The sequence below is a fragment of the Amyelois transitella genome, chromosome 8, assembly GCF_032362555.1.
Source record: "Amyelois transitella isolate CPQ chromosome 8, ilAmyTran1.1, whole genome shotgun sequence".
NCBI classification, from domain to species: domain Eukaryota; kingdom Metazoa; phylum Arthropoda; class Insecta; order Lepidoptera; family Pyralidae; genus Amyelois; species Amyelois transitella.
In genome coordinates, this window is record NC_083511.1 from 6637661 (window position 1) to 6659932 (window position 22272).

The following is a 22272-nucleotide window of genomic DNA, read 5'->3' on the forward strand; positions in this document are numbered from 1 at the left end:
CTCTACAAGCTCAGCTCCATGATCGTCAACCCAAAAATGTCGTTTAGAAATAAACTGACATTATACAAGTTGTGCATCCGCCCCGTCCTCTCTTTTGCCAGCGTGTGTTTTGCCCACGCGGCAAAATCCAACATTGTATTGCTCCAACGCTTACAAAATAGATTCCTTCGAAAGGCTACCGGGGCCCCCCGGTACACCAGAATGAGTGATCTTCACAGGGAACTGGAAATCCCATCGATCGTTCGCTACTTTAAAGAAACGTCCCAACGATTCTTTGATCGAGCTCCCTCCCACCCGAACCCACTTGTAGTGCAAGCTGCCAACTATGTATGTCCCCGCACCCAACCCAAGGTACAGAAGACCAAGGGACATTCTCACCTATACGGACGGCCCCATTACGGCCGCTGTCCCCCCCTCAGACCCAGCAGAGGCACCGTGCCGACATTCTCGCGTATATAAGGTACCCGCGGGTATCAAGGCCTAGCTAAGGAAAATTTGTAATAAAATGAAAAATATCCAACATAATCAACAACTTTTATTATTAATCAGTCATGTACTTAAATTACTACAAAGTTTAAACAAAAAATTGCTTCTCTAGCTTAAAACCAAAACAATATATAACTTTTTTTAAAACGCAATCTGTAGGCCTTATTATACTAGTGTAAGATAAAAAGGCCTATACTTTAAACTATTCGAAAATCAACTTATACTACGTAAATTGGTATTCTTGAGATTAATAATCATTAACATAAAGCAATAGGAAGCAAAGTATTCTTAGAAAATTAAATAAATTGTCCTTATTCGTATCCATTAGGACATTGAAAGTCATCAGCATCTTCTGCAGTCAAACCGACACACCCTTCGTGGTACCACTTGGAGCATCGCGAGCATTGCATCGTCCATTCTATCTTCTTTCGCACTGAAAACAATGATAAATAAATTGAAAATGTATAAATACGTACATAATACCCACCAAAAAACATCATAAAAACACGCTTCTACTTATATAGCAGTTTAAAAAAATAATAAGGCCTAAAGTAAAATTTTATAGGCCTTAATATCCGCCAATCACGTGTTTACAGAAAAAAAATATAATAAAATTTTCACAACTACAAGTCCTTTAATACGGTAACCTACGAACAAGCATACATTAATTAATAAATGGACATTAAATAATGGTTTGTTAATATGATATTTTCAAAATAACTTACGTTTTATTGGAATACATTTTTATAATTCGTGCCGCGTGACCGTCGCCGCTGAATGATTTCGACGACACTGGCGGGGGGAGAAGTGCAAGGATTCGTCCGCTATTTCGCAGTGACTTGTATACGCTCTGAGCTTTTGTGAGTGTAATCTTGATCGTCGATTACTGTATTTAGTGCGTTTTTAGTTCCTTAGGCCTCATTGCCCGACAGGCCTAAATACCCGCGGGTACCTTACACCGCGTTCGCCGGCGAACGCGAAGAAGTAGGACTAGTGGCCGGTTCACTAGGTAACGCCACGCGGCGGCATCCGGTGGATCTGCTACTTAGTTAGGCCCTTATGGCAGTTGAACACTAAATTCAACCTGTGTGGCGTCAAAGCCGAGGTTCGTCCCACTTTGGGAACCCTTTTAGCAGCCACTGCGTCGGCCGGAGGCCCGTCACGTTCCGCCACTAAAAAGCCCAGTTATGTTGCAAAGCCCTTCAGGCAGTAACAAGAATAGGTCCATAAAAAAAAACCAGTCTACTACACATATGATGATTGAAGAAAGCCTATGTTTGTATCATAACTTGTGTCGAATTACTACTCAGAGGTGAAACAAGGTCACCAAGAATTTTAGCTAGATGATGTTTATCTGGGTCGAATAAAAATATTTCTACATACATAGTTTAATCCTCTTTCTGTAGTTATTTGGAAAGAATACTTACCTAGCAATAAACACCTAAGGTCATAAATAGAAACTCTACTTAGGGGAACAAGGCTAATAAACAGGATTCTTCTTTTAGGTAGACCATGAGCTAATAACAGCATCCTGTTCATTCAGTTTTGTAGAGACAAATTAAATGTGTGTATCACAGTCACAAAAACTAAAAATTATGAAAATAAACAATGGTCTGTCAATTAAAATATTATTTACTACATATCTAATCTAAATGAATATATTTCTTTAACATTAGTTTAAAACTCTGGTAGAATTGCCATACTTTTCTTTGAGCTTCCTCCATTACTTATATGTTTTTTCCTGCAGTCATCATTACTCCAACCACAAGTGCAGTGATAGTGAAGCCTTGCGCTACAATTCTAAGACGCATCATTTGCTGTGACATTTTAGTTTTCCCAGTTCGGAAACACCATAGACCATATGAAAGAGCTCCTGCTGTAGCTAAACATCCTAAAAGGAAAACATAATTTTTATCTTGAGGGTGAAGGTGGATAATAAATTATGTAACAAAAATTATAGTTATTTCAAAAATAAATATAGATCCACTATTGTTTTAGAGTGCATCTTCACTTTCACTTTTAGTTGACAAGCTGTAATTTTTAAATCAAATCCAATATATGTTTTGTGTGTTGAATTAGATGATCTATGTTTTAGGCCATAATGCTGGTAGGAAAATTGGAACACAATACACATGTTTTTTTATATTAAAAATTGTTGAGAAATGTCATACCTATAGGTACAAATGGATTTTCTGAAAACTTTCTTTCAAACTTCTGTTTGGTTGATTCAACATTCACAGCTGCAGTGTTCATATCACGACGTAGTTGCACCCAGTCCAAGTCAGTTGGTTCTTCTTCAGTAGACATCGTGATTTTTTGTTATGGAGACAAATATAATGAAGTTTACTATTTAATTTAACAATATTTTATCATTTACTTTTTCCAAAAATCAATTTGTTAAATATGTTCTAATAAGTTTCATTCATGTGTATTCAAAATGCAATTTTAAGGAATGCTGTTGAATGACATGACATTGAAGCTGTTGACTTGACAGTTGGTTGATACCACATACAGACAGATGTCACAGTTAGTTTGTAAGTTGATCGAGCGAGCTTATAAATGTAGTTGAATTATTTTTCTTTTCTCATTCTATTTAGATCTTGTATTAGTTGACTACACATTGATTGAATCTTTCGATAGCATCATTACAACTGACATCACAAATCAATTCAACATAAATCACATTATATTTTCTTGTCTTTGCTCAATTTACCTGATGCAGAGCTGTCATTTGTCACTCACTGTAAAGTGTCAGTATTCATGTCAATGACAAGACGAAGATTGCTTGCCTGTTTGCTGCGCGTTTTGTTTGCGTTGCGTCCAATGGTTGCGTCTGCCTGTCTACCTGCCATTTGCCAACCTAACGCCAAGTTCTTTGTCGTGGTCACGTGGTAATTTTCCTTGTGGCTTGTGGATATTTCTATAATAATATTTGCCAGTTTTAGTGTTTAAAATGAATATTTTTTGTGTCTTCATAAATTTTTTTAATGCTGTAAGTATTGAATGTCGATTTATCATGAAAAATACAATATTAATCGAATTATGAAGTCATTACTATTTTATATTGCTTTTGACATACATTAACACTTGTAATAATTAAAAAATGTTTTGATATTCTGCTGGTAAATATAAATAGCTTAAATGCAAGATTAATTTTCATATAGTCAAATTTTAACACGTTGTCACTTGCTAATCGGTTTATTATAATTGTTGTCTCTGGGGTTAATTTTATTTAAAACCTTTAAAAATATTTTAATCCTATGTAACCTTAATATACATACAAATCAATATATAATCAGATCATTTTTCTATTCTCTGTTAGTGACACTACCATGTGCCAGTTGCTATTGTTAAAGCCAAACAAGGGAACATATTATAATCAATACACAGAGCGTCGGTGGTCGAATCGTTATGGTGCACAGTTAAAATGCGTGATGCGCAAAAAGGCACAGGTTCGATACCTCCTCGGCCAATACTTTTTTCGAAGATATGTACATCAGTTTGAATACTTACCTATGTACTTACAGTGAGGGAAACATCGTAAAGAAATCTGTACATTCAGAAACTGGATGTGTAACCTGTAGACCTCAGGATTGGATAGAACCTATAGTCTCATGCAGGGGGGTATCCCATAGCCAAAAAGAAACAAGACCTTTCCCTTGATCGTAGATGTGTAATGTGTGTGTCATTTTCCATCTTTGCTTAACCAGAGGCATTGAAACAGCATCTGTGCCAAAAATATATTAATTAAATATGATTTATACAAAAGAGATTGTCTAGATATTTAAGTGTAATTAATTACTGTCTTTGTTTCAGATGTCTTCTCCCCTATGTTTAATATCCAGTGAATCCCAAAGAGTGTCTTGAGTAATACTTAGTCTCAGCAATTTGTTAATAGCATTAGTTAAATTTTGTATATATATTTAATTTCCAATGTCGAAGCACAATACCTTCTGAGGCAATCTTATCTTTCTGCTCAAGATAATACTATTCAGTAGTTCAGCCAACGTCACCCGTCTCATACATAAATTGGTTTACTCTGCATTTGGGAATATTTGGATATTTTATCAATATGGCTTCTGACCCAGAAATCAAAGGAGGAATATCGCTCCCAGTTTGGATGAAATCGAGGCCCACAAAGTAAGTATATTAATTTTTTTTTGTAAACTTTGTTTTGTTTTACTACACTACACAAACAAAATCAAAAATCTCTCATATTAGCATATTGAAGGGCCACACTATAAAAGATTGGGAATAGAAAAAAGTAGGGTAGTATGAATATACTGAATATATACTATAAAGAATTTTATTTAATTGTTTTCTGAATTATTTTCCCTTTTTTGATGCATTTCTGTGAGTCATAGAACCAATTGTTATAACAATAATTTCAGTCAGTCAAAAGCGGACATAGTCGAAATGGCTGATTTGTAAGGGTCAACTGCCTCTTCTGTGCCTGTTCTGTTGACCACATCACATATCTTTGATTCTTGGGAATGTAAAATAATCATTGGGACGCAGGTTAGGGCTGTATGGAAGGTCCATCAACTCCACGTTTTCCTGATTAAAAATCGCGATCGTTTTGCCAGTTGTATGTTAGCTCGCATATCAAGGTGAAGGATTATAGACGGTTCGGATTATTTTTTCGTAGTTCTTTTATGACTTCCGGCAAATAAACTGTTGTGTACCAATCTCCAGTAATCGTTCTTTGTTCCTGCATCGTAAAAGAATCGTAGCCACGTGTCCATTTTTCGATACAAAAGAAGTGACTTTTTTTTTTGATACGCTACGTCAGCGAAAGACCCATATAGCTAGTGTTTTCTTTCTGGCTCATATGAATAAATCCATGATTTATCACCAGAGACGATGTTTTATACTGCATTTGAGAAGACTTAGAGGAGCGAATCAGCTCGTGTGTCACATGTCTGTCTTCCATTTGTTTTGTCATGGAATTGTGTTTAGAATAATATTAAAACAAGTATTATCTATCTTTATCTCCTTTCCCTACAATGCTCTCTTGTCTGACTTGACGCGCTACTACTTGGTTGGCTGCAATTATTTCTTTCCACCTTCTAGATTGCATGTTATAATTAACACATACAATGTCTACTCTACACTCCTTCTCACACACATATAATATTACACCAAAGAGGTTTTAGTCTAATTTATTCCTGGATATTCTATTGTCGGTCTTTTCAGTGTGGCCCTCATACATTATGTTCGGACATGTAAGAGATGGCTTGTAAGTAATGCTTTTCATGATTTAAAAATATGTACTTTGCAGTTACCTTTCACTACATGACCTGCTCTGAAAATATATAAATTGTAATAGTTATATCTAGGTCATTCTAGGTGTATAGTTTTATAAATAACTAGCTGTGCCCGCGACTTCGTCCGCGTGGAATAGTTATTTGGGGGCGGTCAGGCGGTCACGCGTATTAGAAAGAACGCTGGTTCGCCGTATTAAATGTTTCGCTGCAAATTGCTTATAACGACTATATCTCAAAACCTATTCGTCTGATTTATATACTGTAAATGGCAATTTTAGTCTACATGAAAAGCCGAAAGTAATAAACATATTTATTTGGATAAGGATTAATACTGAATTAAAGAAAATTAGTTTCAAAATAACTTATGTTTATAATGAAAAAATAATCTTAAAAAATGAACATAAAAGTGGTTATTGTAAGTAAACCTTAAGAGATAGATATATGCTCTCGCGGACTTTTTTGTGGCAAAAAATGAGTACTTCACATCTTTAGTACCTTGTTTTACTATATCTTCGTTGGTTTGCGCAGCGTTCGCGTGGAAAGCTCGCAGATGGCCGATTCATTCAACTTTCACCTGCATTGTTGACGTTTCCCGTAGGAAATCCGGGATAAAATGTAGCCTATAGCCTTCCTCGATTAATAGACTATCTAACAGTGAAAGAATTATTCAAATCGGTTCAGTAGTTTCTGAGATTAGCGCGTTTAAACAAACAAACAAACAAACAAACAAACAAAACAAACTCTTCAGCTTTATAATATTAGTATAGATATAATATAATTTTGCTACAGCTATATTGCCTATGTGCATTGGAATAGTGCCGTGTGGTTCCCGGAGCTTTATAATAGTCCACTCCATATGTCTCCCGTGGATGTCGTAAAACGAGACCGAGGAAGGAGCTTATAAGTTTTTGTAGGCGATGGGCTAGCAACCTGTCACTGTTTGAATGTCAATTCCATCATTAAACCATAGAGCTGAGTGTAACCTTTCAGTCTTTTCTGGACTGTTGGCTCTTTCACCCTGCAAGGGATATAGACGTGATTATATTAAATTGAAATGCTTTTCTAAACTTAGCATGAAATTGGCAGATACAACTAATCATATAGAAATGCTCAATCAGTAAGAAATTATTTTTAAACTTTATTTAAGTTGATGAAATAAAATAATGTTGTGTGCTAAACCCCGGCACTTCATTTGAATGCTTACATTGTAAAATTATCTATACTAATATTATAAAGCTGAAGAGTTTGTTTGTTTGTTTAAACGCGCTAATCTCAGAAACTACTGAACCGATTTGAATAATTCTTTCACTGTTAGATAGTCTATTTATCGAGGAAGGCTATAGGCTACATTTTATCCCGGATTTCCTACGGGAAACGTCAACAATGCAGGTGAAAGTTGAATGAGTCGGCCATCTGCGAGCTTTCCACGCGAACGCTGCGCAAACTAACAAAGATATAGTAAAACAATGTACTAAAGATGTGAAGTACAGTAAAATCTCTTTATTCGCGGGGTATATGTTCCATAAATATACCGCGAATACAGAAACCGTGAATACAGAATGGTAATTTATATGGGTTTATGGGGATACGTTCCTAGATACTCTCCAAGGCGTAAACGATCAAGCATTTCTATTTTCACTTTAAGCGGTAACAGAGATTTTTTTCGTGTAGAAACGCGTTTCTCAATTTTTTTAGTTGACATTATTTATTACGAAGAGAGCAGAAGAGACTCGATCACAATTTTTGTAACGAATGTGAAAGATAAAACAATAAAATAGGCAAAGCGGCTTTTACCAAAGAACGGGATAACATCATTAAAAAATATACTTTATTTTTTCAGAAATAAGGTTGCTTTCTTCTGTTTGTTTACATTTTCAAAAACGCCAACCGCGTTGTTTGCGGATAATGCGACAAAGTTGGCGGTACCATTTGACGACACTTGCAAAAGATATTGCCTTAAACACCTATTGGAATTTTGTACGAAATTTTAGATCCGCGAATAAAGAAATTTTTAGCCGCGAATAAGGAAATTGGGTTGCATTTTTTTAAACCGCGAATAGTGAAAACGCGAATGACGGAAGCGCGAATAGGGAGCTTTTACTGTACTCATTTTTTGCCACAAAAATGTCCGCGAGAGCATATATCTATCTCTTAAGGTTTACTTACAATAACCACTTTTATGTTCATTTTTTAAGATTATTTTTTCATTATAAACATAAGTTATTTTGAAACCAATTTTCTTTAATTCAGTATTAATCCTTATCCAAATAAATATGTTTATTACTTTCAGCTTTTTATGTAGACTAAAATTGCCATTTTCTGTATATAAATCAGACGAATAGGTTTTGAGATATAGTCGTTATAAGCAATTTGCAGCGAAACATTTAATACGGCGAACCAGCGTTCTTTATAATACGCGTGATCGCCTGACAAAATAACTATTCCACGCGGACGAAGTCGCGGGCACAGCTAGTAATACATAATACATATATTATAAATTTGCATGAAGAGGGTAATGAATTTGCAAGCTGAGAATTCTAGAACCTCCAAAAGAACATTTTATGCAAGTTGTAAATGAAGTTCCCAAAAAGTATTATGATAAACATTTCTTTTGGAGTTTATAAAAAGTTCATGGGAATACATTTTTGGCAAGCTCCAAATATTTTTATTTTGAACATATTTACCAACTTTGAGCTTTGTGCATAGTGCGTAAGCTTTGTTTTGGTACGTATTGGTCTTAATCGTTGTTGGCACGGCTGTCAAACTCTGTCAAACTGGTGGAAATTTTACAGTTAGGAAGAATGGTGTCTATTCATACATATAATGAAGAGATAATAATGTAGTCACGTTGACACTTAGTTAGGTACTTATATTATTTAAGTAACGAACACATTTCATGAGTTGGTTTTTTTGGGATTTAGTCATGGATCCAAAAATGTGGACGAAGCTTTAAATGGATTTATTTACAACTATATTGCAGAACTAATGATAGTTGACCCTGAAAATTAAATTGTAAACTGTAAGATAATGCAATCGCAATAGATAGGTAATATTGCGTATTTTTCAAGATCACCGAAGTATTTACTATAGAAAGACAATTCTTAGGCTGCAACAGTAATACCGAAATATCTACTGATAAGTTAATCATACCAATTGAGTGACCACATTTCTTTTTTCACCAAAACTCATTTAGCGTTACCAATGTAGATAAATTGAAAACACTTCATGTGTTGTATATGTAATATACGGTAGACTCGTCATAATCTTGTTTCCGAGTCCTGATAATTGAAATTTATAATCATTGGTTTCATAAACAAGAACGTCAAGGGTAACAAAATACAAATCATACATGAAATGGTTGATCACTATCATTACTGTCAATACATAGGCAGGTTAAAACGTAAGTTGCTTTACCCTTATTACATTTTTAGCACTACCCGACGAATTTTGTTCCGGTTATAATTTTAAGGAAGTTTGTATGTGAAGACGGTGTAGGTAGAGGACAACTGTTACTATTTAGACAAGAAAACATATTATTTGACGTGTGTAAGAAACGAATATTTACTGGATGAGTGAGTTTGAAAGTGTTTCTTCTTTGTTTTTAAATTAAAACTAAGTTATCATTGTTTTCGTAACCTTTTGTTATGATAAATATTTTTGCGATACGTAATGTGAACTGAATCACATAATCAATCTTTCTTTGCATCTTTTTAATATGTTATAGTCCTCGAGACTTCGACAGCCTGCGTAGGTAGGTATAACATTATACTTTCAATTGAAATAAAATTAGTTAATAAAACTTTATACATAGATTATATTAGATGTAGGATATAGGTAGAAAAAACGTTCATACCATTGACTGTATTTTTTTTACTAAAAAGAATTACCTAGTTGTAAGTTAGAATACAAGGCAGGTACTCGTAGTAGAAAATTATAGCGACTTCGACTCATGGTGCAGTATAGGGATACAATGGTAGTTCGTCGTAGATATGTCGTTTCACACATGTGATCGACGCGTCTGTTCTATCGCGAGGTCAACTCAAACATTCTCTATCCAATATAAATAGGTATGTTAATTTTAAACCAAAATAAGCTCAAAATTACAATACAACAAATTACATTTTCGAGTAAAATTTATTTTATTATTTATTAATTTGGGAAACATACAATTGTTATAATTCTGTAACAATATACACATATTACAACACATAAATCAATAAAGTGTCTACTAGAAAATACTACATAGAAAACGTTAAACAGACTTTGATAATTTCGATTTAATAACAGGTGGTTGTAACACCCCACACATTAAGAGAATTATCCTTCAAGATGTGTGGAAATAAAGTACACTTTTTCTTATTCTAATTTCCAAAGATGCTGTACCTGCGACACATTTTGTTGATACCTACTGTGCTAGTTGCTTAACTAGTTATCAAGTTGCGTGACGTCACAGTTCTGACAACACGACCGGTTGCATTGCGGTGGGTGTGTCTCATTTTGAAGGTTACTCGCGGTTTGCCTCTTACTTTGCCTATGTAGCTTAAGTATCTGTAGTTAAGTTATTCGTGAGCTAAGTGCGAGGTGAGATTTTAGAAATTTAAAGTTACCACATATACCTAATAACCTATTAAAAAAAATTATTGTGTGCCAGCTGCTTTTCTACCCGCGCACATTGGAATAGTCATTTTAGGGAAAGGTTTATGCATTTTGGATTCTTGTTTTAGTAAGGCGATAGGCTAGCTACATGTCACTATTTCTGATTCTCAATTCAATCATTAAGTCATTCAGCTGTTCCATCCTAAATGACTATTTGGTTTATCTACTCCATAAGGAGACGTTATGTGTGTGTATTATAATTTTTTCATCACTAATTATTATAAAGAAAAGTCGCGCTTTTTTCTGTCTTTGTATATGCGCTAATCTGGGGAAGTTGTGGACGGAATTTGTTCCGTTTGAAAGGTTTCCTGGGGACAGTTTACTTATATCGGCGGGTCGCTAGTTGTTTATATTTCTTACTTTGATTTCACTAATCAGCATTTCATCTACAATTATGAGCGAGTTTCATCATTGTTTAAGTTCATTGGTGCTCTAGGCGATAATCTGAAAGTCAATATTTTTGTAGGTTTTAAGATAAACTACCATCGACCCACACGCACTCTTTATCAGGCTTTGTTGTATAATCACCTAACGTAGCAACGTGGACCCGGGCTTAACACAACAGAAACGCGATGTTATTTTTAGTATTAGGTAGTTGTATAAAGTTTATTTTTGTTTAGTTAGGGAACCCTTGCTTTTAATCGTTACGTAAAATTTTTAAGTAATCTTAAAACATCTCCTTAGATCAAATTAGTGTGATTTAATTTAATTTAAATGGCCGCACAGCATGGGGATTAATATGCAAAAAAGAATGAATAATTTTAATTTACCAAAATTAAAATGGAATAAAATTAAAACTGATAATATACAATATGCAAAGTAACATCCTGATTCTATTTATGTCATTGATATAATCACACTCAACACTGTTACCAAACATAACAAGTATTTTTCCGCGAAGATAAACAATCATACCTATTAGTTTAGCATAATACATACAATTTTCCATTAATACACTGTATTATCTAGAAACTGTGACGTTTTAAAGCCGTGTTGGTCATCGGCAGCGTAACTTAAGTCCATTTCGTCTATTGTTTGGGATTTAACTTTCTAAGGAGGTGATTAAAGTACAAAACCACTATCAACGTATATTAAAAATCATCAAGTCAAGTCCCAGCTTTGAAGGAAATGGATTTAGACATAAAGTAATTCCCGATGCGTGCGGGCATTCTAATACCACTGTATCCACAGAAATCGGATTAATTTATTATTTATACCCTGTATATTGTTACACGAATGTTTGCATGGTTTGGAAGTTTCTTCCTAGGAAAAATTGCTTGAAATGCAATTTAGCTAAGTACCTACCCAATTATATTTTAACAATTATTATACAAAAAATATGGTATGCAAATGAGCGAGCCAGCTAATCGCCTCTGCTTTGCATATAATGACGTGACACGACTTATGTTGTTTTTGAAAAATTCGTTCACTGCCAAAATGTCTACGCGTTTCGTGTCTGTGATATTTGCGTAGGTTATTGGACGCTCTATCTATGACCCCTACACGTCGTACCAATCTCGTCACAGTCGTCATGTGCTTTTCAACGAGGGAGTGTGGTAAAAGAACAAATCCTATTGGCTTACTGATCGTGACGTAATGACTTGTTATTTTCAACAATGTTTTGCTCATTTATCATGATAAGATTAAACGCAATCGTATTGCATATATAAAGGAAATTCGCGTATAGTTCGTTTTCAGTTTAAAATCAGTTTACAACCAACGCCATCTGGTGGGAAACGAGTGCCAAAAATTTAGTTAAACAATCCGTGTAAGATATAAATAAAGTAGTTGCTCTTCAACGCAAGCAGTGAGATCGAAAGATCATTTAATTCGTATTACTTGTATCAAGTGCAGACTGATTATTTAATAAGTATTTACTTAAATAGTTAAAAATGTTTAGAAAACGGAGCATCGTTACACAATTCAACAGTTATTTATCGTGAGTTGTTATTAATAAATTAATTCAATCAATAAACTAATTGAAATCTAGGTAAGTAGATTAATGTAATGGGTGTAATTAACTTAATTATATAACATTGTTTCAGGGAGTTCGAGCCATTTGCGGCTTCCCCACCCGACGATATATTCTACATTCGTTATCCGAAGACCGACATTCTCTTCGGGAAGCCCAAACTCGACCAGGACTTTGCCAAATCTCTGTCTGCGGAGACTAAGGAAGTGGGAGCTGCGCCGTCGTACAGCACCGTGAAGGATAGGGACTGGTCGAAGCACACGAAGCCCTGCCAGGACGTCTTGCATGGCATCACGCCAATCAACACAGCTGGTGAGAATCCTCTGCTAATTTTGTACTGTGTTCTTTAGTATTTGTGTTTTAGCAATGTGATTATTCTTCTTGTTAACCTTCTTTTTCTGTTTATGTGAGTGTCGGTTGTCTCTTATATTTCCATTTCCTCATATTGTTTGCCAAGTGTTGTGTGCATTTAAATTGAAAACTCAAACTATAAAAAATATTAGGCAAGTTCTACAGAAAAGCTATACGTAAAACACAAAAGATTTGCCCATGATAAACGTCATCATAGGCGTATCGTTATAGAATATTGCCACAAACATAAAAAAATCACTATTATCTAATTGAAGAGATCTATCGCACCATATTAGTATTTTATAGGTAGACATTTTCTCGTCGCATATCTATCAACCTTAATTTGTTTGATATTTGGAAAGAAGTACAGAAAATAGGGACTTAGGGAAAGGCTTAAACTTGGGATTCTTCTTTTAGGCGATGGGCTGAAGCCAAACAGCTTAACGTGGCCTATTGGTCTTTTAGAGATCTGTCTACCCCGCTAGGGATAAAGACGTGATTATATGTATGTAATTACACAACAATTAAAATACGACAAAACCATTTATCAGTTTTGTGACGTAATTGTTACATGCCTGTTTTTCTAAATTAGACCAAATAACAAGGAAAAAGAAGTATAGCTCGTTTAGGTATTGGTTATAAAAATCTTTTTTTTTTATTCGGGAATTTTGTTGTGTACCCTTTCCGTGGTGTTCTGTTTGGAAACAGTGTGATATTATGTGAATATATCATTAACCTTATAAATATTATCGTTATTAAGCGTTATCATGAATACACAAAGTAATTTTAACTTTTTTTCGACTGCCGTCTTGGTGTTCAAACTAAAATGTTAAAACGATTGGTATAAAGAACCACTTCCCAAACTTCTTTAATTTGTGTGACCAATTGGACCATTCCACGAATAACGTGCGCCATTTGCATAACGATAATATCGTCAATATTTACCTGGGCTTCCCGCTACGTTTCTGCAATTTTTCTTCCGATTTATTTACTTTAGTTATCATAGAATCGACAATAACAATAACAGAGTTAGGTACTTACATTGTTTGTTGTTGGTCTATATTAGGGTGTGTCATTCGTTTGGATAGATTATATTAGCAATTTTCAACGGCTTGATTTGTAAATAAATACGCCGTGTTGAGCACCGATTTATATTTGTAAATAAAGGAGAAAACTGATTGACCAGTCAGTCAATCAATATTATCAATTTTTTAATCTGAAAATACCTATCGACGAATATAACACCTTCGGTTTTAAAGACTTGAAATTTAGCATGTACGTTCCTTATGTAGGCTTGGTTTGGGTGCATTCCCGAAAAGCCAGCAAGAACGGAATTTTTATTTTAAAAATATGTTTATTAACTTGCTGATAGATGGACTATAGCAGTTTATCATTATTTAGTTTAAAACTAGGTGTAATGTTTATTCCTCATATCTTAAACACGAGCTCTGTAGTGACAAATTTGATAAAATTACATCATCGTGGTTACACAGAACACTCACTGGCAAAGAAATTCTAGATATTATTGCTAACAATTATAAAATCTCTGTTAAGTGTTAATAGATACTGATGATAAAACTGTTCAAGGAAATTCTGCTACTCGATACTTTTATACAAATTGTACCAATCTTTGTATAGGTATTTACAATAAATTATCAATGCAAACTAGTTATTTAAAATGTTGATTATCATACAACACTATAACCCTTATTCTTCTTTTTATCTTAGGTCATTATTGAAATATATCTAAACGTTTCTGCTATGACCTAAAGATATCACAATAGTTCTGCGAATTGATTTGATGTCATTTATTGACAGCATGATGGCCATCTCATTTATTTTCGCTACTTTGTTTATTTTATTTTTTCGACCTTTAAGTGACATTTCTTGCATCCTCGTACAAGTTAATTTAGCTACCTATTGGAATGCGGTGCAGTCTCGTTTTAGTCGCTCAATAATGTTTTTAATTGTATATGATTATCTTCCCTTTACAGTCGAGTTTCAACCATAAATAAATATGTACTAATTTTATTTATTTATTCCTGTACCCAGAAAAACCATTGGAACTTATTCATTTTTGGAGAAAACTTATTGAAGTAGAAGTGGTTTAGTGGTTTACTACTTGATACTGACGTTGGCTATATATAAACAGAGAACAAACAAGGTTTTCAGAAAATGACGTAGCATTAAGCGTAAAGCATTTAATAATTGCAGAAGTCGTTAATTCTTAATTAGGACATTGCGCCAAGCTATTAGTATTTAGTACTGCACAAATGACGTCCGTGATTAAATTAGTCATTTTTAATTTATTCGGTTTTGTTAAATCATTAGTTACCTATTTATAATAGTTTTGCATCGTTTCATTTGTTTGTTTTCATTTTGTATGTGCATTGATTGGTCGTGGTAAAAAACGATTAAAAGAAGGTGATATATATAATTATTGTGACTTTCAGTGAATTCCATTACCAAGCCGAAACCAGCGGGAGTGGATGATGGGTTCAAAGGCGAGGGCGCGGCTTGTGGCACTTCTGTTGTCAAGGTCAGTGACGATATCTTGTCGCAAATAGTGAGATAACAAAGCATAATTGAACTGAGCAATTTGAGCACCAGACAAAACAATCAAATAAATAAATTACTTCGTTCTTTGGCAACATTAATCGTTGTTCTTACTTGTGAACCTACTCATCTCATGATAGAACACGCGTCTGGTAACTTTGGCTATCGCAACTTGAATTATTTGTTGACATATTTCCATATTAAAAACAACGCCAAAACTGTTGACTTGTTTAACATCCGTGGCGGCGTCTGTATGACTTGTCTCGTCTGGTCTAGAAATAACCACAGAAAGATAACATATAATATACTCGTATGAGTTGAGTACTTCAGGTCAAGCTCACATGAGCTTGACCTATGCACTCTTGCTATTTTATCATCTGCTTCAATTTTGCACTTAATTAATAACAACCAGGGCTGCACAAGTTGCCTTGGACAACTGTAAACACACAGACAATGAGGAAGTGTTTACAACTGCATACAAATGTGTTATGGAAAAATCTATTGTATGCAATGAGTCCGGTATTACAGTGCAATATTATATATTTTTTTTACTGTCCAATCCATCATATTTAAGTAATATAATGTTAATATATTGTCGCTCTCTGTAGTATTTCTCTGTAGTAGATTTGTTTTTCTAATGTCATTTATATCTATTTTTAATATGACCAATATTCTCGACGAGGAAAATCGAATTTAAGGACATTCAGCCCAAGCTTAAAATGTTTTGTATTGAAATAATAACGTAAAACGTTTTTTTAAAGAGGTGACATCCCTGTCGACATGGGGGGTCTTTGTTAAAGTAGAGCGGTCAAAAGTTATTCAGATATTTTTCCTAATTGGATCATCTTAAATCTAATTAGCGGCACGTAAATGCTTTTATATATTGCATCATATTGTTTTCATTTTATGTGTTTATTTTATTTATGCTATAGCAGTATTTGGCAAACTTAGTAGTAAAAAAATACACGCACTAGCTTTAGGCAGCTAGTCTATCTATACTAATATTATAAAGCTGAAGAGTTTGTTTTGTTTGTTTATTTGTTTGTTTGTTTGTTTGTTTAAACGCGCTAATCTCAGAAACTACTGAACCGATTTGAATAATTCTTTCACTGTTAGATAGTCTATTTATCGAGGAAGGCTATAGGCTACATTTTATCCCGGATTTCCTACGGGAAACGTCAACAATGCAGGTGAAAGTTGAATGAGTCGGCCATCTGCGGGCCATCGGAACCAGCGTTCTTTCCAATACGCGACCGCCTGACCCCCCCCCCCCCTCCCCCCCTCACCCCGCATATTTCGATCGCCCTGCTACATATAGATAGGTATCATTCTACTTATAATACTTCCTTTGTATGTTTGTCTGTTTTTACCTCTTACCTACTTTTAAACTGATTATGTCTATCTTTTAAGATTGTTGTTGATTATATGAGCATTTCGAGTGTTGATTATATCACTTAATTTCAATGAACATCTTAGACTGTAAGATCCCACTACTGGGCAAAGGCCTCTCATCTCACTATACGGTCTCCGTTCCGTCGCGGGTAATGATGTGGGCCAAGTCGTCGCCAAGTCGCATAACAATTAGCAGCTATAATTGATAAAGCCGAGGAGGATGTTTGCAAAAATAAATATGATGCCCAAAATAACTATTCCACGCGGACGAAATCGCGGGCACAGCTAGTAAATAAATAAAAATACAAAATGGCTATTAAGTATCTGTTATATTCGATCTTGCTGTGGTTCATATGCCGAATCTGTAACTTACACTAAAGTAGTACATTAAAAAAAAACAACAAAAGTACAGACTTTGACATCCAAATCCACTGGACTTACATCCAAAAAATATCACTAATACCTGTTAAAAATATCAAACTATTGTCACAAGTCACTTTCAAAAAATTTAAAAATATAATTTTCCATGCGCAGGTCGCTCATCAGATGATAACCAAGGGTGCTTCGCCCCGGGGGTTTACAGTCGCGTCGCCCGAAGAGGACGACACGTTGCCTGCAGCGCCGCCGACCGCCGAGAGTCGTTATATGTTATCAGCGCGCCGCGGCAGTAAAAGTCTGCCCACCACTCCTGCACATTCGCCCAACTCCAGCCCCACAAGCCGTCGCAAGATGATTGGCAATCGGTATGTTTTTTTACTGTAACTACGATTGATGCCAACCAAGAAATAGTTACGGGTTAAACGGTATCGCGCCGCGGTAAAAAAGGTCTTAAGTGAAAATTCATAGTATTTTTTTACCCCATGGAAATGACTGAATGATGACAGCTAGAATGTTTACCTGTTAAAACTAGATGTTTTATTATATTAACAAGAAACTGAAAGACAAAAATCTTTAGCCAAATAAATCAAGTCAAATGATACTGAAAGGCAATCTCAGAATTATTCTAACAGTCTCACGGCCTCTAAAGCGATTAACGGTGTACATGCAAACATGAAGGAGCATGATATCAAATTTATTAACGATTATTACGCAAAATTAAATAATTCGTGATCCATATATGCATATCGATATGATCTATTTGCACATGTTTTAAATATGACGTCAGCAGATAGTTGCAAAATCATGATTATTTTGATGCGAAGTCACATTTATCACAAGATTGAATTTCTTTGATTGATTGTGACAATGACGGAACACGGTATTTTGTGCACTTGTTTATGTTCAGTACGTGAAGAAAGTTTCAATATAGGTGATTATAGGTACTGGCAATTTCTAAAAGTTACTTTTGTATTTCATTTAAACATGGCTTCACCGTTATTTTATACTTTACTCTTTTGTCCTTATCATTTGAATGTAAATTTTGATGTGATTAAAATACATGTCCAATTGCCAATATGCGTCATCACAATTTCAAACTGGATGTTGTGCATATGTGCATATGGTTATTTGGCGCGGTCAAATTGCTTCGATCTTTTCGCAGATCTCTTTGCTAATGATATTGTCCGAATTTATGATATTTGTTTTTATTGTGACGTCCTTAACAGCGACTGACAGTGTTGCCTGTCACATAATTTGACAGAAGTTTACTAAATAAAGGTTCAGTAAAATTCCATTTGTCACTAAAAGGCACACAGACAAATTCATTGCTTTCTACATATTCTTAATTGTCAAGCTTTTAGTGTCAGTACTTCGAAAAGGGAAATGAAAAATATTTTTTAAAATTTCTGTAGTTGTAACATTTTTTTTAAAACCCTTTTTTATAATAATGAAAAATAATGTTCAGGACCTCGATTTCGACTGAGTGGCGCTGCTGTAGAGTATACTCTCTAGCAGCGCCCTATAAAGTATCATTTTTTCTTGAATTTACTGTACGTACATACTAAATTGTTTTTTGTACATAATGTTCTTCTGTTGTACATTATATTGCCATAGGTAGAACAAAAATTCAAACAGGGGGCGTTGCTGCAGAGTACAACACGTAAATAGTATAAGTATATCTAAATGATAATTTTTTGAATTAAATTGCCACGTGATACTGTAGGCTTTCCTTGCGTGTTATATTTGTACAGCCAAATTATTATTTACATAATGATGACAGGGACACTACTGTCTAGTGAAAGTGGCATGAGGAAACATATCTTTTGTTTACAAATCTTAATGAATTGTTATTTTAAAATATAATTACTTTTATTTTCATGTAAACACTCAGCTCTTAGGTTTGAACTGATAGAACAGCGTCGTATGTAGTTGACTGTTGGTTCTTCTAAATGACTAATCTTACTTTACTTTTTTCTATAAAACTGTCGCACGTTTATAGTTTCAAATTGAAAGAATAACTTGAAAGAATAATCAATTTGTAAGAAAATCTAAAAATACTATTATATCCATACAAATCCACAATAGATAAACGTATGCCATATTTTGCAAGTTAAGGCTTTCTATCTCGTTATTTATAGAAACAAGATAAATATTCTTTCTAAATATCCATCTCGTTCCCATGGTGGTCATAAAAGGCGACTAAGGGATAGGCTTATACACTTGGGATTCTTCTTTTAGGCGATGGCCTAGAAATCTGTCACTATTTGGAACTCAATTCAATCATTAAGCCAGGCAGCTGTAGGTGGCCTATCAGTCTTTTCAAGACTGTTGGCTCTGTCTACCCCGCAGGGGATAGAGACGTGATTATATGTATGTATGGATAAACATTATTACTATTTTTTTAAAGATAACATCGTCTCTTTAATGTTTTATTCATGACTGACACATGAGTATATTTTTTAAATAATCTTTGTCCTAATATGCTTACTCTGTTCGTACATTAACTGCAAAAAGAATTATAGAATTATAACAGTTACTATTAACATTTGTATGTTTTTGTTCCAGATACTTCACATCCCCGTTCGAGCCGACAGCCGACGGCTCCAACCGGTCATGGCTGACCATGGCTCTGCTTGGCTTCAAGAAAGATCTGAACGCTTCTACGTCCACCTTGGCCGAGGAAGACGCGGGGGAGCTCCGATTGAAAGGTTTGCACATTGACTTTTGTTTTGATAGGCCAATATAATTTGCTGCTATCTCAGGCTTAGCTCACATGGAAATTAAGTAATACTAAAGCATAAAAATGTACAGATTTTGTATGGCTTAGCTTGACATTAACCTTTTTTAAGCATGTTTGTGACATTTTTTGGCTTGTACAAATACCATAGTTGACAGAGTTGTCCTATTTTAATATAGTCACAAAAAAGATGCTTCCTGTTTTTAGACGCTAAGGCGTTGAGTTTGTTTACATTAAAAAGACATGTTTTGTACAAACAACGAGATCATCAATCGTACATTTAAACCTAACGTATCTATTGTCTTCTTCAGGTACTCTCGCAGAATCCGTCGAGAGCTTAGGCCCAGCGCCGAGAGACGCCCAACCGAAGTTGGTACCCAACGAGCCCTCCACACAACAACCCAAACTCGTGAAACCTTCGCACACCTTACGCCCCAAGCCTAACGAACTCAGGGAGATGAACTTCTGGTCTCCCACGTCCATGTGAATGAACATACACGCTTCCTTACTGCGTGTTGATATCGAATCTTGTTGACTGACGAAGTGTACGGAGTTGGTCCTTCTTAAGCCCTTTATAAGGCATGTGTAAAAATATATTTTATTCTCTCTTCAATTGAATGTACGTTGTAGCGACATATCGGTGTATTGGTATTGAATCTTGTTTATTAACGAAGTATGTTTTAATCCTTCCACTTCTTTAAGTGTGTTTCAATCTCTTAATTTAATGTGCGGTAAGCGACACTTCGATGTATTGGTATCGAATCTTGGTATCTGACGAAAAAAGGCATGTATTAAAAGTTAATTTAGTGTATGTATATCATAAGCGACACTTCTGTGTATAAGTATCGAAAACACATAATAGCCAAACCACAACACACAACACACAACAAACATGACTACAAAGAAGCTAAACCAGAAAAAAGTAAAGATAAAAGAAGAAAAATATAAGCCCAGTCCAGAGTAGACTTGTCGTGAAGCCCTTTTCCAGGCATGTGTAAAAATATTTGTATTCTCTCTTTAATTAACTGGTAAGCGATTAGAACAACAATAAAATTATAAGTTACCATAAGCATATTATAGTTAATGTATTGTGTTTTTATTAGCTTGCCCTAATTAAGAGATTCCATTTTATAGATATGAGATTAAAGTTCACGAATAAAAGCCGCACTGATCTGAAGGAGAACTTTCGGTCCTACAATGTTCATTTTGATATTATCCAACAGAGTAGAGATGAGTAAGGGACGGGAGACAAGATATTTTTGATAAGCGATACAAGTTGATTTATTATGTTTAATTTCATTTTGAGTATGGGATTGTTTGAAACTGCATTTTTACATTTATTTTGAATACTACTTAATAGGCGTAAGGCCATTTTTTACATCGTCGTGTATATAAGAGATAAGTTAAATAGATGCAGTTTTAAAGATATTTGTCTGTATTTAAATGAAAAGGTATATAATAGATTTTTGTGTCGATTAAACTATAGTACAATCGGTTGAATGTTTATTCCATTAATTGTAGGAGATTATTGATTTATAAAAGTGTAATTCTATCATCTTTATTCACTTAAGTACAAATTGCATGATACCAAACATTTGCATGGTAGTAACATTATTATATATTTCATTATATTATTAAGTAGGCATTGATCATATTTGTAGTTTTATGTTAAAAATTACAAGTGTAACCTAATGGCCTAGTATAATGTGGATTATAATGATAGTTTAGCTACGTGAGAATGCATGTTTGCTGAAGAAAACTGTGTGATAATTGAAAAAGTTACATTAAGTCTCTTTAATTAAAGTATTATCTATTTTCTGAAATTATTGATATTATAAATCTATTTTTACTTTGATTTTATTCTGAGCAGAAATCATAAAATTGTATGAACTCGGTTTACTAACCTAAAATATTTTTTAAGTCTTACAACATATTTTATGAATTAATAAATATTGTTGTATTATATCTTCTGTCATTTCTTTCTCTTGTTATTATTTAAAAAGTATGGTTTTGTTTGATCAGATTTCCCTTTTGACCTTGCTGAAAAATCTGAGAAGCCCATAAAAATCCTTATCAGGCATTTATTCTATGGAGGAGCCTAATTTGGCACATTTCAGGAGAGTTGACATTAAAAAAAGAATAGGACCACTACATCTCGTTCCCATGGATGTCGTAAAAGACGACTAAGGGAAGTACTTATAAACTTAGGATTCTTCTATTAGGTGATGGGCTGGCGACCTGTCACTGGGTCTCAATTCTATCATTAAGCCGAGCAGCTGACATGGGCTATCAGTCTTTTGAAGACTGCTGGCTCTGATTGATTGCATGTTGAGATTCACTTTTCAAGTGCATAAGACATTCGTTTTTGCGTGGTTGTGTCCATAATAGTATGACGAGCACCACATTTTGAGTTGATCTTACGTAAGTACATTCGCCACAGAATTCAAAGATAGCATAATAGTCTCTAAATTCTGTTG

General features: G+C 34.5%; 2 protein-coding genes across 3 annotated transcripts; one reads left to right on the forward strand and one right to left on the reverse strand.

Moving 5' to 3' along the window:
• Window positions 1-2100: 2100 nt before the first annotated feature.
• Window positions 2101-2981, reverse strand: LOC106136328 (HIG1 domain family member 2A, mitochondrial). The gene is made up of 2 exons (XM_013336851.2): window positions 2658-2981; window positions 2101-2377 (listed from the first exon to the last, which is right to left on the reverse strand). The coding sequence occupies exons 1-2, from the start codon at window positions 2791-2793 to the stop codon at window positions 2214-2216; spliced, it is 300 nt and encodes a 99-aa protein (XP_013192305.1). The 5' UTR covers window positions 2794-2981; the 3' UTR covers window positions 2101-2213.
• A 310-nt stretch (window positions 2982-3291) lies between these two features.
• On the forward strand, window positions 3292-21760 carry LOC106136314 (uncharacterized). 2 transcript variants are annotated; one of them, XM_013336820.2, is made up of 7 exons: window positions 3292-3478; window positions 4303-4626; window positions 12455-12693; window positions 15186-15271; window positions 17215-17423; window positions 19624-19766; window positions 20107-21760. In XM_013336820.2, exons 2-7 carry the CDS (start codon window positions 4559-4561, stop codon window positions 20280-20282), a joined length of 921 nt encoding a protein of 306 aa, XP_013192274.1. In that variant the 5' UTR covers window positions 3292-3478; window positions 4303-4558; the 3' UTR covers window positions 20283-21760. The 2 variants fall into 2 exon arrangements, with proteins under 2 accessions (XP_013192274.1, XP_013192292.1); XM_013336838.2 differs by lacking the exons at window positions 3292-3478; window positions 4303-4626 and adding an exon at window positions 12095-12348.
• Window positions 21761-22272: the final 512 nt, after the last annotated feature.

Bases quoted from the DNA above. Each gene is read 5' to 3' on its own strand.
- LOC106136328 (XM_013336851.2), bottom strand. From the start codon at position 2,793: ATGTCTACTGAAGAAGAACCAACTGACTTGGACTGGGTGCAACTACGT. The intron at 2,378-2,657 runs GTATGACATTTC...TTTTCCTTTTAG, and splicing joins AAATCCATTTGTACCTATAG to GATGTTTAGCTACAGCAGGA.
- LOC106136314 (XM_013336820.2), top strand. From the start codon at position 4,559: ATGGCTTCTGACCCAGAAATCAAAGGAGGAATATCGCTCCCAGTTTGG. The intron at 4,627-12,454 runs GTAAGTATATTA...ACATTGTTTCAG, and splicing joins ATGAAATCGAGGCCCACAAA to GGAGTTCGAGCCATTTGCGG. The intron at 15,272-17,214 runs GTCAGTGACGAT...TTCCATGCGCAG, and splicing joins GTGGCACTTCTGTTGTCAAG to GTCGCTCATCAGATGATAAC.